This window comes from Tupaia chinensis, unplaced genomic scaffold, assembly GCF_000334495.1.
Source record: "Tupaia chinensis unplaced genomic scaffold, TupChi_1.0 Scaffold000671_2, whole genome shotgun sequence".
NCBI lineage: Eukaryota > Metazoa > Chordata > Mammalia > Scandentia > Tupaiidae > Tupaia > Tupaia belangeri.
In genome coordinates this window covers 378,026-395,124 of record NW_006160194.1, presented here as the reverse complement: position 1 = coordinate 395,124, position 17,099 = coordinate 378,026, and the positions used below count along the sequence as shown (strand labels likewise).

The window sequence follows — 17,099 nt, the reverse complement described above, 5'->3', positions numbered from 1 at the left end:
GGAGAAAAAAATAAATAAAAGGAAGCCAGATCCCACATGGCCAACCATGGTTCAAATCCTGACTCCGGAAGCTTGAAAAACATGCCAGTGGCAAAGCATGTATGCTCAAAATCCCAACAGAAATGGACAGAGAAAGAACTGGTGTGACCTTGCTCCACTAGGGGGTACCTTTCTCCCTCTCCCTTCCTCCTGTCTCCGACTCTCTCTGGCTAGGGCATGTGTCCTCTGGCAATTAAAAAACAAACAAACAACAACAAAAAACAAGAAGTGGCCATGTAAGATCAGCTGTAAGGAAAGAGTCTGGCCCAATTTGCCATTATTTTGTGCCTCAGAACTTGCCAGAAATAGAGCCCACTCCAAATTCTCTAGCATTAATGCTAAAACAGAAAGACAACTGAGGAGAAAAATAAGAGAAACATGCACACAAAATTTACTCTACAATAAAACCAAAAATGAGGACCCTGATTTATTCAAATTTGCTCTAATTTATGATGTTTTGGAAGGTAAACATCAAAAGAAAATAAACTGGTATTAGAACTTTCCTCACAAGACAAAGTTCTTAGTAACACCAAGCTCTCAGCAGCATCGTCCACCAGACCCCATGCCCTGTGAAGATGGTAATGTCTTACACTGTGATGTTAGGGTCGCCATTAGCCATGTAAAACAAGGCTCGTGTGGCTGAGGGACTACATTTTTAAAAAATTATTTTATTTAACTTTATTTTATTTATTTAATTTGACCAGAGAGGGACAGAGCGAGAGAGAGAGAGAGAGAGAGCGAGACAGCGAGAACGAGAGAGAGAGAGAAAGTGAGAAAGCAAGCTGCCAGGTCCAGGACTTGAGCCTCGGTCAGACATGTGGTAGTCCAGCGCCCTTAACCACCATGCCACCTGCTGGCCTTGAGGGACTGAATTTTTAATGTTCTCAATTTTCATTAATCTAAATGTAAACAACCACATGTGGCTGCTATCTACCACCTCAGACAGGCACAATCTTGGTTCTTGCCTAGTGGTCTTTCAATTACTAAAACCCATAAAATCCTGCAGGGTACTCAAGAGTATGTTCGCCAAATTCTCTTTATGCTAAAAACGAGACTTAGAAACTTCTAACAGAGAATAAGCAGATTCTCAAAAGTCAGGGCCTCTTCACTCTAGTCAGTTGTTCATAGATGGTATAAAACTGAGTACGTATTACATGGTTATTGAAAATATGCATCTTCCATGAAGATCAATGTGTTAACACATATTTTGTCTCAACTCAACAGACAGACAAGCACTGATATCAAATGCAAAACAAATTCTGAACCTAAAGTTAGCCTAAGTTCTCATTAGCCTTCACCTCCATTTCTGATTCATTTTCCATATCAGAAATATCCAGTGTTTTTATTAATCAGAATAAAAAAGGGACTGGTTGCCTGCATCATGTAAAATGAAAAGGAAACCAGAGTAGAAGAAGCTGGGTAAGAAACAGGTTACAGGGATCAGCAGATGGTATAATGGTTACATCGCTGGACACTCACATAGTTGACTGAGGTTTGAGTCCCAGACCCGGCAGCTTAAAACTCATGCCGGGCATGTGTGCATGTGTGCTCAAGATCCTGAGAGGCGAATGGAGGAGAAGGGATTATGGCACGGCCATCCCCCCTGGGGGGTGATTTCTGGCTTTCTGTCTGTCTCTCTGGTGAGTGTGTGCGCCCTATAGCAAATGCCCCCCCACCAAAGAAAGAAACAGAATACAAAAGTGATCAGCATGTGAAGAAAAAACAAGTCAAAAAGAAAAAGGCAATCCATGTGGAATGGGGCAGCACCTAGCCCTCTGGTCAGACTTGACTTCCTCTTTCTCTATTTACGGTACCTACAGCGGCTCCCAACACCAGATCACGTTACTCTCCATTCAAAGATCTACCAAAACATGCACTGGGCACTGGCAGATACAGCGGATGTCCCAGCACTGGTCTTGTGACTGTCTTGGACAGAGGCTGACAATGTCCTTGAAGCTGGGAGGAGCAACACACAATGCAATTGCAGGTAAAAGGCAGCTAGGAGATTCTGGTAAGGCTTTTGGTCTTCCTGTTACAAGGGACAGAAAGGTTAGCTCTGCGTCCACCTCCTCTTCTTACTGCCCTGACTGCAGATGTGAAGGTTATAAAACAGCTCCTACAGCTTCCCACACGAACAGTGAACCTGATGGAATGATGGAAGCCAGTAAGCCAGGGCAAGAGAGTGGAACCCGAGTCCCCAAGAGCATCAAGAACAAATAGACAGATGCCAGCAACCACTAATGTTGGGACTTCTTGCTACTTGAGAAAAATAAATCCCTAGTCATGGAAGGGCTCTCAGGGCTCCTGCTATTTGCAGGCATGTTGTTTCTGTGGCCCACCCCAGCAGGTGTGGGCAGCCAGAATAAATGTCAGCTGCGACCTATCTGCCATGTGTCCACTCCAGTGGAGCCCTAAAAGCTGTGGAAAGCAACCACTTAGCTCTCTCTTATTAGGTTAGACTGTAAGTCCTTTCTTTTCAAAACAGTGAAATCTTTAACATTACAATTTTAAAGAATTCATGATCTTGACCCTGCCCTGAAAACCAAGGACTCTTTCATCTTCCAACTATGGAGTCAGAAACACTGCTGTAGATGGGGGCTTCTCTTCTCCCTTCAACATATTAACATCAAAGAGCAGCCACAGGAAGTCACTCAGCGGAGAGGAAGCTGAGCCCCTTGTAGAGGAAGAGGAGAACATGAGGAGAGCACACAGCCCTCCTCAGAGCCAGGTCCTCCCGCACAGAGCTCAGAGGGCTCTCAACCCGCAGCCCTGGCGGATTCTGTGAGATCAGGCAGGCAAAGATTAAACTCCTCATTAGAAAAGAGGTCCAGAAAGATTAAGTGATTCTCCTGAGATTACAGCCCAGCTGCACGAGAAAAAAAGACAGGATGATGATCCTCTGATTCTGTGGGGTACTCAGTCTTGTTCTGTGCTGTCCTCCTAAACCAGAAGAAAGGCAGGGTCCACAGCACCCCATCTTTTTATGTGTAAAAGGACAACTGGATTCCCTTAAGCCTTCTAAACAAACTGTCAAGATTAACAAGTCAAAAGCAGCAAAACCTTCGAATAAACTGTTCGTCTACAATTTGCTGGTACTTTTCTGAAAAAATTTGAGACAGAAAGAGAGAGACAGAGAACACTATAAAGAAAATGTAACACTAGGCGGCTACACTTTGTTTTCAGTTTAGGTGTACTGTGCTTCAGACCAAAATAGTAAGCCATTTCTACATGGTAGGCAGAAATAATTACAAAAGATAATTTTAAAAACAGTACCCTTGAGACCAGTGAATGGCACAATGGTTATGTCACTGGACTCCCATGTAGTCAAACCAGTTCGAGTACCGGACCTGGCGGCTTAAATTCACACTGGGCATGTGTGCATGTGTGCCCAAGACCCCGAGAGGAGAATGGAGGAGAAGGGATTGTGATGTGGCCATCCCCCTGGGGGGTGAGGGGTGATTTCTCACTTTCTGTCTCTCTGGTAAGTGAATATGCCCTATAACAAAAATCTCTTTTTTTATGAGTGCACCAAGAAAGTACCAAGTATCTATGAATTACTCTAATAAAGGGCTGTACAAGCCCTGTACACAGCAAATGACAAAACACTGGAAGTAAAGCACCAGGCGAGCAGAGGGACATAGCATGCTCATTGGGGAGAAGACTCAAAGATGGCAGGAGTCTATTTTGACTGGTAGATGCAATACAATCCAAATCAAAACTCTAGCAGAATTATTTTTCTGGAAACTAAGGAAGTAACTCCAAATTTTAAATGAAAAATACAAAGGGCCAAATATCAAGACAATCTCAAAGGACTTATACTTCCAGACATCTAAATTCATAAAGTATAGAAAGTCAGGACAGTATGTATTGGTGAAAAATGGACAAACAGACCGAAGGAACAGTGAGAACCCCACACCAGATCCATAGTGATCTAATCAATGGATTTAAAGCAAGGCCCTGAGTCATGCAGCAGGGAAAGGCTAGGTTTTCAGTAGAGTACTTGCGAAAGAGCCACCATGAGAAACAGCAGCAGCAGCGAATACTCATCCTACACAACAGGCATGGAAAACATTTCTAAGTGGATCACAGTTCAAAACATAAAAGAGAAAATATCTGTGACTTTGGAAAAGGTTTCAAAGAAAACTTAAACACCAGAGATGACAACTGAGAAAGTGAACTACCATAAAATTAAAATTTCTGGGGACCAGCAGATGGTGTAATGGTTCTATCACTGGACTCCCATGTAGTTGACTGTGGTGTGAGTCCCTGGACCTGGCATCTTAAAACTCACGCCAGTTGTGTATGTATGCATGCCCAAATCCTGAGAGGAAAATGGAGGAGAAGGGATTGCGGTGTGGCGATCCCTCCCAGGGTGATTTCTCACTTTCTGTCTCTCTGTCTTTCTAGCGAGTGCATGTGCTCCAAAGCAAAAAAAAAAACCCTCTTAAAAAAATAATTGAAATTTCTCTTCATTAAAAGACACTATTTGGGAACCAGCAGTTAGTGTAATGGCTATGTCGCTGGACTCCCACTTAGTTGACCGCGGTTCGTGTCCCGGACCCGGTGGCTTAAAACTCACGCCGGGCGCGTGTGCGTGCGTGCCCATCCCCCCTGGGGGGTGATTTCTCGCTTTCTCTGTCTCTATGTCTCTCTCTGTCTGTCTGGCGAGCGCACGCACCCTACAGTGAAAATAGAAAGGAAAAAATCCCCCAGGGAATTTTGAAAAAAAAAAAAAAAAAAAAAAAGACACCATTCAAGAAATTAAAAAGGGAAGCCACAGAATGGACAATAATTATTTAAAATACAAATAGTTGTAAATAACAATCGAGGGGCCTGCCAGTACTATGATGGGTGGGGAGGCTGGATTCCATGTAGTCAGCTGCATGGTTCCAGTCTTGACCCAATGGCTTTGGGAATGCGCCAGGCACATGAGTGTGCATGCCCAAAATCCTGAGAGGGGAATGGAGAAGAAGGGATTGTAGCATGGCTGTCCTGGTGGTATGTGGGGACTTTCTCTTTCTCTCTATGGCAAAGGCCATATGTGCCCTATAGCAAATTAAAAACAAAAAAGCTCAGAACCTGATTAAAGAGCTTCTGTATATATCTCTGAGAAAACATACAATCTGGGGCCGGCAGGTGGCATTGTGGTTGAGGTGCTGGACTCCCACATGGCTGACCATGGTTCGAGTACTGGACCTAGCAGCTGGCTTTCTCACTTTCCCTCTCTTCCTCTCTCTCTGGTGAATTAAAAAAAAATTAGTGGTAATAAATTTAAAAAGTTAAGCACATAACTGTTAGGAAAAAAAGACTTGACTAGTCACACTGTACAGAAGATATCCATCCAAATGGCCAACACAGACAAAAAGGTGAAAGACTGCATTAGTCGGCAAGGAACTACAGATAGAAAGTACAATGAGGGGCCAGTAGGTGGCACAGTAGGTGAGGTGCTGGACTCTCATGTGATGGACTGCAGTTCGAGTCCTGGATCTAATGGCTTGAAACTCATGCTGGGCACATGTGTGTGTATGCCCAAATCCTGAAAGAACGGAGAAGGGACTGCAACACAGCCACCCCTCTGGGAGGTGATTTCTCACTTTCTCCCATTTCCCTGGTGAGTACACACATCTTATAGCAAAAATCTCTAAAAAGTACAATGAGGTAACATTAAAAACCCACTAGAGGGACCAGTAGATGGTGTAATCGTTACGTCACTGGACTCAAGCAGTCGACTGTGGTTCGAGTCCCGGACCTGGAGGCTTAAAACTCATGCTGGGCATGTATGTGTGTGTGCCCCAAAACCCAGAAGGAGACTGGAGAGGGGACTGCAGCGCAGCCAACCCCTGGGGCATGATTTCTGGCTTTCGGTCTCTCTGGTGAGTGCACATGCCCTATAGCAAAAATCTCTGTAATAAAATAAAAAAAAACAAACAAACAAAAAACAAAAACCCAAAAAAAACACCACCACCCACAAGAGGGCCAGCAAGAGGAATGGTCGTTAAGGCACTGTACTCCCACATGGCTAACCGCAGTCTGAGTTCTGAGTCCCAAACCTAGAGGCTTGAAAATCATGCCGGGTACACAAGCGTGCATGCCCAAGATCCCAGGAGGAGAAGGGATTATGGTGTGGCCGTCCCCTCAGAGGTGATTTCTCATTTCCTCCCCCTCACTGTCTCTCTCATAAAGGCACACACTCTGGCAAAAACAGAACAGTAAACCTCACTAAAACAGCTGAAGTTTAGAAGCCTGGCCAGGTGTCAGTAATAATGTAAGGGCAGTGGTTCTCAACAGGGTCATTTCTGCTCCTCAGGGTAATCTAGCAATGCTAGGGAGCATTTCTATGGGGGGAGGCAGAGGAGGCACAACTAACATCAAGTAGTTATGGCCACAGATACTGATGAACATCTTACAATGCAGAGGACAGCCTAAATGTCAACAGGGTTGCAGTTGCAAAACTCTGACATGATGCAACCAAAACTCACATAAACTGGCAGGACTGCGTCTCAAAACTGTTTGACATTATCTTCTAATGCTAGTGTATGCGCACTCCATCATCACTCAGTAACTCTACTCTGAGGGATACACAGAGATGGGCCCAGCGAAGATACTGATACAATGCATACGCAGTCATATAAAACAATGTTCGCAGAAGTACTATTCATAATTACCCCGTAAAAGGACACAACACAAATGTATCCTAACAATAAAGTGGATACTCTGTATTTACATAGCAATGAAAAAAGATAGACAAGAATAATAGCTCTAGATGACACAGATAAATCTCATGTTGAAAGCTAGACACACAAGAACTCTTATCAAATTATTTTTGTTTGTATAAAATTTTAAAAAGGGTGGGGAGGCTGGCCCATAATCTAGTGGTTGAGAGAGCAAGATCTCACATGGCTGATCAAAAGCTTGGACCTGGTGGCATGATAAACATGCAGGACACGTGTGCATATGTGCCCCAAATCCCAAAGAGATGGAAAAACGGAAGAGAAGGGATTGTGGCATGACCACGTCCCATGGTGAGGAGGTGCTTTCTCCCTCTCCTTCTGTTTCTCTCTGGTGAACACATCCTCTCTCTGGCAATTAAAAAAAAAAATGAAAGCAAGAAAAAAAATGAATGAATGGACGTGTGCCAGCAGGTGGTATGGAGGTTCAGACGGTGGGATCGCACAGGGGCAACTACATGGATGGAGGCCAGGCCCCAGCAGCTTTAAAGTCACATTAGACATGTGTATGCCTAAAATCCGGAGAGGAGGATGGAGAAGGGACTGTGGCATGGCCATTCTCACTTTCTCTGTCTGTTCCCAGTGAGTGCACGTACTGTGTAGCAAACTACCAAATGAACATTAATTCATTAAAGCATTAATTAAAAAAAAAAAACCCATGGGACTAGCAGATGGTATAATGGTTACTTCCCTGGACTCTCATGCAGTAGACTGAGGCTGGAGTCCCAGACCCAGCAGCTTAAGCTCACACCAGGCATGTGTGTGTGTGTGTGTGTTCCAAAATGCCGAGAGAAAAATGGAAGAGAAAGGATTGTGGTGTGGCCATCTCCATTGGGAGCTGGTTTCTTACTTTCTGTCTGTCTCTCTTAAAAGAAATAAATAAAAGAAATGAGCATACAAAAAGACTCTTATTTAAAAATCAAAATTAACAGCCATCTTCCAGGAGATGAGTGAGGAACCTGGGAATGAGTGATCCAGACAGAAGTTTACTTGAGAACACCCCCAAAAAGGCTACGTAGCTCTTTCACCCAGGTATGGCTCCAGGATACCTGTCGTTTGATTGAAACTAATTCCATGTCCAGTTGTCTGAGCACTGTGGTAGCAGCAGTGGCGTTGGCAGAAACAGCCTCCACATCTTCTTGAGAAAGAAACATTCCTTTCGGAGGTTTCCTTTTTGCTCTGTTTTTAGCTTGTGTGCTGTGTTTTTCTTTCTTGACCTGAGGAACTGTCTCAGTAGGGGGAACCTGCATTATAGACATATTTGATAAAGGAAAAGATTAAAATGTCAAACGAATAGTAATAAGCGTATTTCCCTAACATGGTACCAAATAATATATCACAAATACCATTCCATATCAAAATTGCCATCTACAAATTCTCATATGCAGTTGACAAAAACTTTTGACTACTGAATTTTGGCTCAATCTTTCAAACTATACTCTACTTCCTTCTTATACAATAAATCCTTACTCTATCACTTTAAGCCTCTAATAAGCATTTTCAGCTTCCTGCAGTAACACAGAAAGACAAAAAATCCATAATCTCTGATGGGCTTTGTGCCCGTATGTGTACAGATACACAGATGTGTGTTTATCTGTGTATAAAGGATTGAGGAGCTAATTTATCCTAATAGCAGACCCTAGCAATAAAGATGGAAAAATGACCACAGAAAGAAAAAGAAAATGATTCTACACATGTACAAAGATCCCTAAGTAATTCCTAACTCTTCCCATTATGAAATATAAACTCCATAGAAAGAGGTGTGGTCATTAGAAACTGGGAGGTGAAAAAGGGCCTGAAGACAGAGACAGGCTGGTTAACAGATATTTTTCACACAGCCTTTTTGTTCATTTTTTTGGTGAGGTTTATGCTATAGGGCACGTGCGCTCACCAGAAAGACAGAGAGGGACAGAAAGACAGAAAGGGAGAAATTACTTCCTGGGGGGATGGCCATGCTGCAATCCCTTCTCCATTCTCCTCTCGGGATCTTGGGCATGCACGCACATGCACCCAGCATAAGTTTAAGCCACCAGATCTGGGACTCGAACCGTGGTTGACTATATGGGAGTCCAGTGACATAGCCATTACGCCAACTGCTGGTCCCTTTTGTTTTTTACATAGCCTTTCCTTTTGAACAACACAACTTTTAGGTCAACTTGTAGTTTGCTCTTTAAAAAAAAAAAAAGCTCCCATTTAGAAATTCATAACTCCTGCTAATTTTTAAAGGTGTTTTCTCTAAAACCAAAACTTCAGAAATGAAATCGTAAAATCTTAATAAAGAAAGGCTTTCATCTTAATGGTACTCATTTTAAGAACAAGAAGTGTCTTAAATCGTTCATCATCTCATCTTGATAGGGTATTAACATTCACTGATAAGGCTGAAAATAATGTTAAGGCTTTTTGCTTCCTGTTTTAAAAGACTGAGATAAAAGACAATGCAAGCTAAGATGCAGTGATAACTTTATGAAAAGTGGCAAGAGCGTAGTAAAATACTGGGGGTAATAAATATATATAGCACTCTGTTGAATAACAAAGGTCATCTCTGGACAATGTGTCTTTCAATAACATTTCAGTACTTAAAAAAACTTAGATTTAACTATTTTTCTTCCTGAATTGAAAATTGTGTTATATAAATAAGAATTACAGAAATTGAGATTAAAATTCAAGTCTTTTTTCTTACATTTACAATGCTCCATTGAAGAACCTAACAAATTACATCAAAACAAAGCTTACTAAAAACTCCAAATACAATATGATTTCCTAAATAATCTGATTCGGCTAGCCCTCAGGATCATTTTATTTGAGCACTCATGTAAATCACCAGTAAGAGTGCCATCCACTAAGAATTATCGATTTCTAATTTGCTGGTATATACAAGAGAAGTCTTAAAAAGATGTAGACCACATTGACTCAATCAACTTCAAGGAATGAATTCTTTCTTTCTTTTTTCTAAGAGATTTTGCTACAGGGCGTGTACTTTCACTAGAGAGACAGAGACAGAAAGCAAGAAATCACCCCCCAGGGGGGATGGCCATGCTGCAATCCCTTCTCCTACGTCTCCTCTTGGGATCATGCACGCCACATGCACCAGGAGTATTTTAAGCCACTGGGTCCGAGACTCGAACCGCGGTCAACTACATGGGAGTCCAGCGACGTAACCCTTAGGCCATCTGCTGGTCCCTCAAGAAATGAATTCTAACGTAAAAAGATAAGCACATAAGCATTTAGTTAAGTGATTATCAATTCAGCGTTGTTTATAACAGCAAAAGTTGGAGAAATTAGTAATACAGAAATCCATATGGGATTAATTAATAACTCAATTACAAAAGGTTCATATGACTGAATTATAACTATATATATATATATATTTATATCTGCCATAAATGTGTTCAAATGTTAAAAGCTATAGAAATAACATAGTAAGATTCCATTCTATTATTTTTTTAACAGTGAGTAAATTTAGAACATAGGCATATTATGTTATATAGGCATATACATTTTACAGAGAAAACTGACTGGGAAAAGCACCTTTAGTGAGTATGAGTATTAATATTATAAACCATTTAAATTTTCTTCTTTTGTTTAGCTGTATTTCTTACTTTGCATATAAAAAGGACATATTACTGATGTAATTTAGATGTCCAGAACCTTCAGATTTTTGCTTATATTGTCATAATTATTCTCATACTTTGGGGGGATAAAGAACTATGAGCATTTTAGGTATAGTATACTTTGCCTTCACAAAAACGCCTATATAAATACCTTAAAAGTCATTATACATCCAACTGTAGGGACTGCAGGGCCCCAGAATCCAGAGCCTAAAAATCTCTTGCATAATTATTTTTACATGTGAGTGATTCAACAATCACTGGGCAAAAAGCCCTCACGTCTGTGTAAGGAGAGGCGTGCACCAAGTATGGCCACTCCTAGTAGCCACCTTAGTCACCTCATGACCCACTGTGGGCAGAGCCCTGAGGACGCCACAGCTAGAACAGAGGCTATAAAGCAGGCAAGAGGAGCCTGGGCCTCCCTGCTGCCGTTCTCTGCACTATTGAGATAACGGTTTAAGAAGGAAGTCAGTGATGATCGTGACCCCATACAAAAATCTTCACTTATCAATAGTAAGTTTTCCTTTAAGGTTTCCTTTACTGAAATTTCTTGGCAAACAAAATTCTAGGTTCTATAAAGCAAAGTTAGTATTCTTTAAGAAGTCCTACCATAATGCTCTGCACATATTACTTGCTATATAAAGTTGAACAAACCAGAGGAAATGTTTTATTTATGGAACTAGTAATAACATTTATTTGCCTAAATAATACTAGGGGGAAAAATACCTCCTTTTTGCTTTCCTTGTTTTGATCAACCTCAATGTCAATGGGGTTATTTCCATTTGTTTCTTCCAGTTCATCCTCACTGGAAGACAAGAACAAGTTACTGAAAGATAATTTTGTACTAATTCTATTAAATATACAATTGTAAGCAATAAACTTATTTAATGACAAAGTTAATGTAAATTTAGCATGCTTTCAGATTGCTGAAATTATATATATATATTTATATCTGCCATAAATGTGTTCAAATGTTAAAAGCTATAGAAATAACATAGTAAGATTCCATTCTATTATTTTTTTAACAGTGAGTAAATTTAGAACATAGGCATATTATGTTATATAGGCATATACATTTTACAGAGAAAACTGACTGGGAAAAGCACCTTTAGTGAGTATGAGTATTAATATTATAAACCATTTAAATTTTCTTCTTTTGTTTAGCTGTATTTCTTACTTTGCATATAAAAAGGACATATTACTGATGTAATTTAGATGTCCAGAACCTTCAGATTTTTGCTTATATTGTAGTAATTATTCTCATACTTTGGGGGGATAAAGAACTATGAGCATTTTAGGTATAGTATACTTTGCCTTCACAAAAACGCCTATATAAATACCTTAAAAGTCATTATACATCCAACTGTAGGGACTGCAGGGCCCCAGAATCCAGAGCCTAAAAATCTCTTGCATAATTATTTTTACATGTGAGTGATTCAACAATCACTGGGCAAAAAGCCCTCACGTCTGTGTAAGGAGAGGCGTGCACCAAGTATGGCCACTCCTAGTAGCCACCTTAGTCACCTCATGACCCACTGTGGGCAGAGCCCTGAGGACGCCACAGCTAGAACAGAGGCTATAAAGCAGGCAAGAGGAGCCTGGGCCTCCCTGCTGCCGTTCTCTGCACTATTGAGATAACGGTTTAAGAAGGAAGTCAGTGATGATCGTGACCCCATACAAAAATCTTCACTTATCAATAGTAAGTTTTCCTTTAAGGTTTCCTTTACTGAAATTTCTTGGCAAACAAAATTCTAGGTTCTATAAAGCAAAGTTAGTATTCTTTAAGAAGTCCTACCATAATGCTCTGCACATATTACTTGCTATATAAAGTTGAACAAACCAGAGGAAATGTTTTATTTATGGAACTAGTAATAACATTTATTTGCCTAAATAATACTAGGGGGAAAAATACCTCCTTTTTGCTTTCCTTGTTTTGATCAACCTCAATGTCAATGGGGTTATTTCCATTTGTTTCTTCCAGTTCATCCTCACTGGAAGACAAGAACAAGTTACTGAAAGATAATTTTGTACTAATTCTATTAAATATACAATTGTAAGCAATAAACTTATTTAATGACAAAGTTAATGTAAATTTAGCATGCTTTCAGATTGCTGAAATAAAACATTTAACAATCAGTTAGAGTAATATGAATTACTTTTACTTTCAGTGATGCCAAACTATTGAAGTAGGTCTTTAAATTACAAACAAGTACAGAACCCGTTTGTAAAGTGCCTTTCCCACCTGCAACTGGAAATACTGAGTTTGAAAGACATTGACTCTATCCCCCATAATCACCTACTGAAGGGCTAGGGCACGATCATTACACATACCTGAAAAACTGCAGGTGCCTTAAGTTCTACAACACAGGGAGTGAACTTGCCAATAACCCATTTTTGATTCCTTTTCTATTTAAAAAAACCTGAAGTCTGGATAACTGATGTTTTCAAATTAAATAAACAACAACAAAAACTTCATTGCTGTGACTCTTCAAAATACTTCGTTTCTGCACAAATCATCACATGTACTTGAAAAAAACAAGAGAGCAAAATCTCACAGAAGTCAGGACGCCAGTCTCAGTTCTCTGCAGTTCTAGCCCACCACATGGCGGTGGCGGCAGAGCACTGAGGCCTTCAAGGCCAGCTTCCCACTCAGCCACGGGAACCACTGGGGGCCACACCTCGACCTGTACTTCCTCCCCATCCACCACCAGGGTGGCACAAAGTTCTACAGAAGAAAGTGCCTGGGGTGAGAGGATTCTGACAGGGCCCTGCCATTACTTTCATGGACATGTTAAAAATGAACAATCTTGGGGTAAGCTGGTGGTGTGGTAATTAAGGAGCTGGCTCCCACATGGCCAACTGTGGTTAAAGCCCCAGACCAGGCAGCTTGCTTTCTCATTTTCCCCCTCTCTGTCCCTCTGTCTTTCCTTGATGAGCGCATGTGTCCTTCAGCAAATTAAAGGTAATAATAACAATAGTAAATAAAATTAAATACGCCTTTTAAAAAAAAAAAGAAAAAGAATCTCTGGGCTAGCAGGTGGCATGGTGGTTAAGGTGATGGATTCCCACATGGCTGAACATGGTTCGCGCTCCAGACCTGGCGGCCTGAAAATCACACTGGGGCCCAAAAGGCCAAAAGGAGAATGGAGGAGAAAGGAATGTGGTGAGGCCATTCCCCCTGAAGGAGTGACTTCTCACTTTCCCTTTCTCTGCCTGTCTCCTAAATGCACCCTATGGCAAAAACCTAAAAACAAGAAACAAAAGCAAAAAAAAAAAACGCCAGTGCTGCTGCCTGGTCTGATACGTCTTCACAGCGTACATATGAACGGTGGTCATGTGCAAGGGCACAGAGGAGAGTTATGAAGAGTGGCTCCGGCACAGTAAGCAGACAGTGCCAGTGACACTCTTACCACTTCAGACTCTTGATTCTCAAGAGTATGGTATTCTGATCACTGTTCAGTGGATGGCACCTGCTTGTAGTAAGAGATTTAATTTATGAACAGTAAATTGGACCTAACACAGTAGGGAACTTTAAAAACTTTAAAAAGACTGATCTATATATAAATAGGCTACTATGTATGTTGCAGGTAAAAAGTATGCAGATGTATCAGAGTCAACAATTTTAACAGAATTTTACAGCTGGAAAGAGCTTTGGAGGTAACCCTCAACCTTTTTTTTTTTTTTTTTAAGTTTTTGACATAGGGCCCATGTGCTTGCAAAGAGAGACTGTGAGAGAAGTGAGAAATCACCCGCTCTCCAGGCACATGATCATGCTGTAATCCCTTTTCCTCCATTTGCCTCCTGGGATTTGGGGTATGCATGTACATACACATGTACCTGGACTGATTTTCAGGCTGGGGACTTGAACCAGTCAGCCATGTGGGAGTCCAGTGACTTAACCATCAGGCTACCTGCTGCCCCGCCCCCTTTAAAGAATGATTTATTCTATTTTATTTATCATCATTATTTATTTTTAAATTTACTACAGGGCACATGCACTCACGAGAGAGAGAGGAGAGAGAGAGAGTGAGAGAGTGACAAAGCAAGCAGTCAAGTCTAGTACTCGAACTACGGTCAACCATATAGGAATCCAGTACCTTAACCACCATGCCACTTGGTGGCCCTTTGAAGACATTCTTAACACCCAATTTAGAGGGACCAGCAGTTAGCGTAATGGCTATGTTGCTGGACTCCCACGTAGTCAACCGCGATTCGTGTCCCAGACCTGGTGGCTTAAAACTCACGCCGGGTGCATGTGCATGCGTGCCCAAGATCCAGAAAGGAGCATGGAGGAGAAGGGATTGCGGTGTGGCCATCCTCTCTGGGGGGTGATTTCTCGCTTTCTGTCTCTCTGTCTCTGTCTGGCGAGCGCATGCACCCTATAGCAAAAACCTCTACCAACACCAACCTCCCCCAAAAAAACCACAAAAAAAAACACTCAATTTAGAGGTCTGAATTGTCCAAAAGAGATGCACAACTCTCAACATGTTCTCACATGTTACTGTCTTTTAATTAAAATAATAAAATACTGTCCCAAGAAGGGATTTTTTTTGGAGAGGTTTTTGCTATAGGGCGCATGCGCTCGCCAGACAGAGACAGAGAGACAGAAAGCGAGAAATCACCCCCCAGGGAGGATGGCCACGCTGCAATCCCTTCTCCATCCTCCTCTCGGGATCTTGGGCACGCACGCACAAGCGCCTACATGAGTTTAAGCAACCGGGTCTAGGATTTGAACTGCGGTCGACTACATGGGAGTTCAGCAAGATAGCCATTACGCCAACTACTGGTCCCCCCAAGAAGGGATTTTGAGGACCATATAGCTCATGCCCTTCATTTGATCTTGAATCACTAATTCATAAAAATAACATAGTATAGGGAACCAGCAGGTGGCATGGTCGCGAAGGCGCTGGGCACTCTCACATGGCTGACCATGGTTTGAGTCCTGGGCCTGGTCGTTTCTTTTCTCACTTTCCCTCTCTCTCTCTCTCTCTCTCTCTCTCTCTGTGTCTCTCTCTAGTCAAGTTAAAATAAATTAATGAATAAATAAAATTCATGAATAAATAAAATTAAATAATTTAAAAAACATAGTATAGAAAATGTAGAAAATATACATTTTTTTGGAGAGGTTTTTGCTGTAAGGTGTGTGCACTCGCCAGAAAGACAGAGAAAGACAGAGAGACAGTGAGAAATCACCCCCCCCAGGGAGGATGGCCACGCTGCAATCCCTTCTTCTCCATTCTCCTCTCACGATCTTGGGCACGCCCGGACATGTGCCCGGCATGAGTTTAAGCCACAGGGGCCAGGACTTGAACCACCGTCGACTACATGGGAGTCCAGCGACATAGCCATTATGCCATCTACTGGTCCCAAAAATATAGTTTATATAAGCTACCATATTTCTACCACCATAACACAAAAACTGCTGTATTTGCATACTGCCTTCTAGAATTTAGGCATCTTCATTTTTTTAATTTATTTATATTCTGTAATGCCAGAGGCAGCATATGCTTACCAGAGAGAAACAGAGAGACAAAGACAGAGAGAGCACACATACACACACGAGCGAGAGAGGAAGAACTCCACGGCTGGGCATGGTAACACTGCAATCCCTTTCCTCCATTTCTCCATCCTATCAGGATCTGGGGCACAAACATGCCCAATGTATCTCCTGCCAAAACTAAAGTGCATGTGGTCAGCCACATGAGATACAACTCCCTGCACACAGTGCTCAACTGCCACACTATGGGGTCAGCCCACACACCTTCTGATTTATTTATTTATTTGAGAGTGCTTTTTTGCTACAGAGCACATGTGCTCACAGGAGACATAGAGACACAGAAAGCGGGAAATCAACGCCCAGGAGGGATGGCTAGGGCACAACTGCTTTTCCTCCATTCTCCTCTTAGGATTTTGGGTGTGCACACACACATATACACGCCCAGCCTGAGTTTGACGCTGCAGGGTCTGGGACTCAAACTATACTCAGTCATGTGGAAGTCTAGCACCTTAACCACTATGCCACCTGCTGGGCCTCCCTCCCCTGAACATCTTCATTTTAGACTTGAGAAATAAAAACCGGAGGGATGTACAAAGAGAACTATCGATAACTCACCTATGCAAATAAAAGCAAAACCTCTGAGTTGAGACTAGAACCTTTCTTTCTTTTTGCTATAAGGTGCATGTGCTCTCCAAGAGAGAAAAAGAGAGAGAGAGAAAGTGAGAAAGCATCCCCTAGGAGGTGAATGGCCACTCTGCAATCCTACAATCCCTTCTCTATTCTCTTCCCAGGATTTTGGGTACACACAAACACACACACACACACACACACACACACACACACACACACGCACGCACGCATGCGCAGTGGGATTTGCAAGCTGCCAGGTCGACTCAAAGCACACATTTAGCCATGTAGGCCCTCCACGCCACCTCCTAGCCCTTGAACTCATTTCTCTGTGTGAGAATATACCACTTCCACTTCTTTCAGGCAGGATGGTGGTGGCCAATCTGGTCTAGGGAGTCAGAGCTTTTTCTGAGGAAGGATCTAAAATATGAATATATCAAGAGGGGGAAGAAAATTTTGGAGGGAACAGTATATGTAAAAGCTGCTCTGCAGAAAGGAGCATGGGTCCCCACTGCAAAGCGAGGGGAGTAAAAGACGAAGATGGAGAGGTAGATGAAGGCAGGACTCAGAGCGCTCTGAGGCTGGCACCATAAGGAGTTC

The 17,099-nt window shown here is 42.0% G+C and overlaps 1 protein-coding gene across 1 annotated transcript in view; it reads right to left on the bottom strand.

Annotated features, from left to right (window-relative positions):
- RCOR1 (REST corepressor 1) overlaps window positions 1-17,099 on the bottom strand; it is a gene marked incomplete at its 5' end in the record, with an annotated part of 147,248 nt that overhangs the window by 10,501 nt on the left and 119,648 nt on the right. Inside the window, 2 exon segments of the mRNA XM_006160086.3 lie at window positions 7,817-8,011; window positions 12,288-12,366. Coding sequence (XP_006160148.2) covers window positions 7,817-8,011; window positions 12,288-12,366 — 274 coding nt within the window.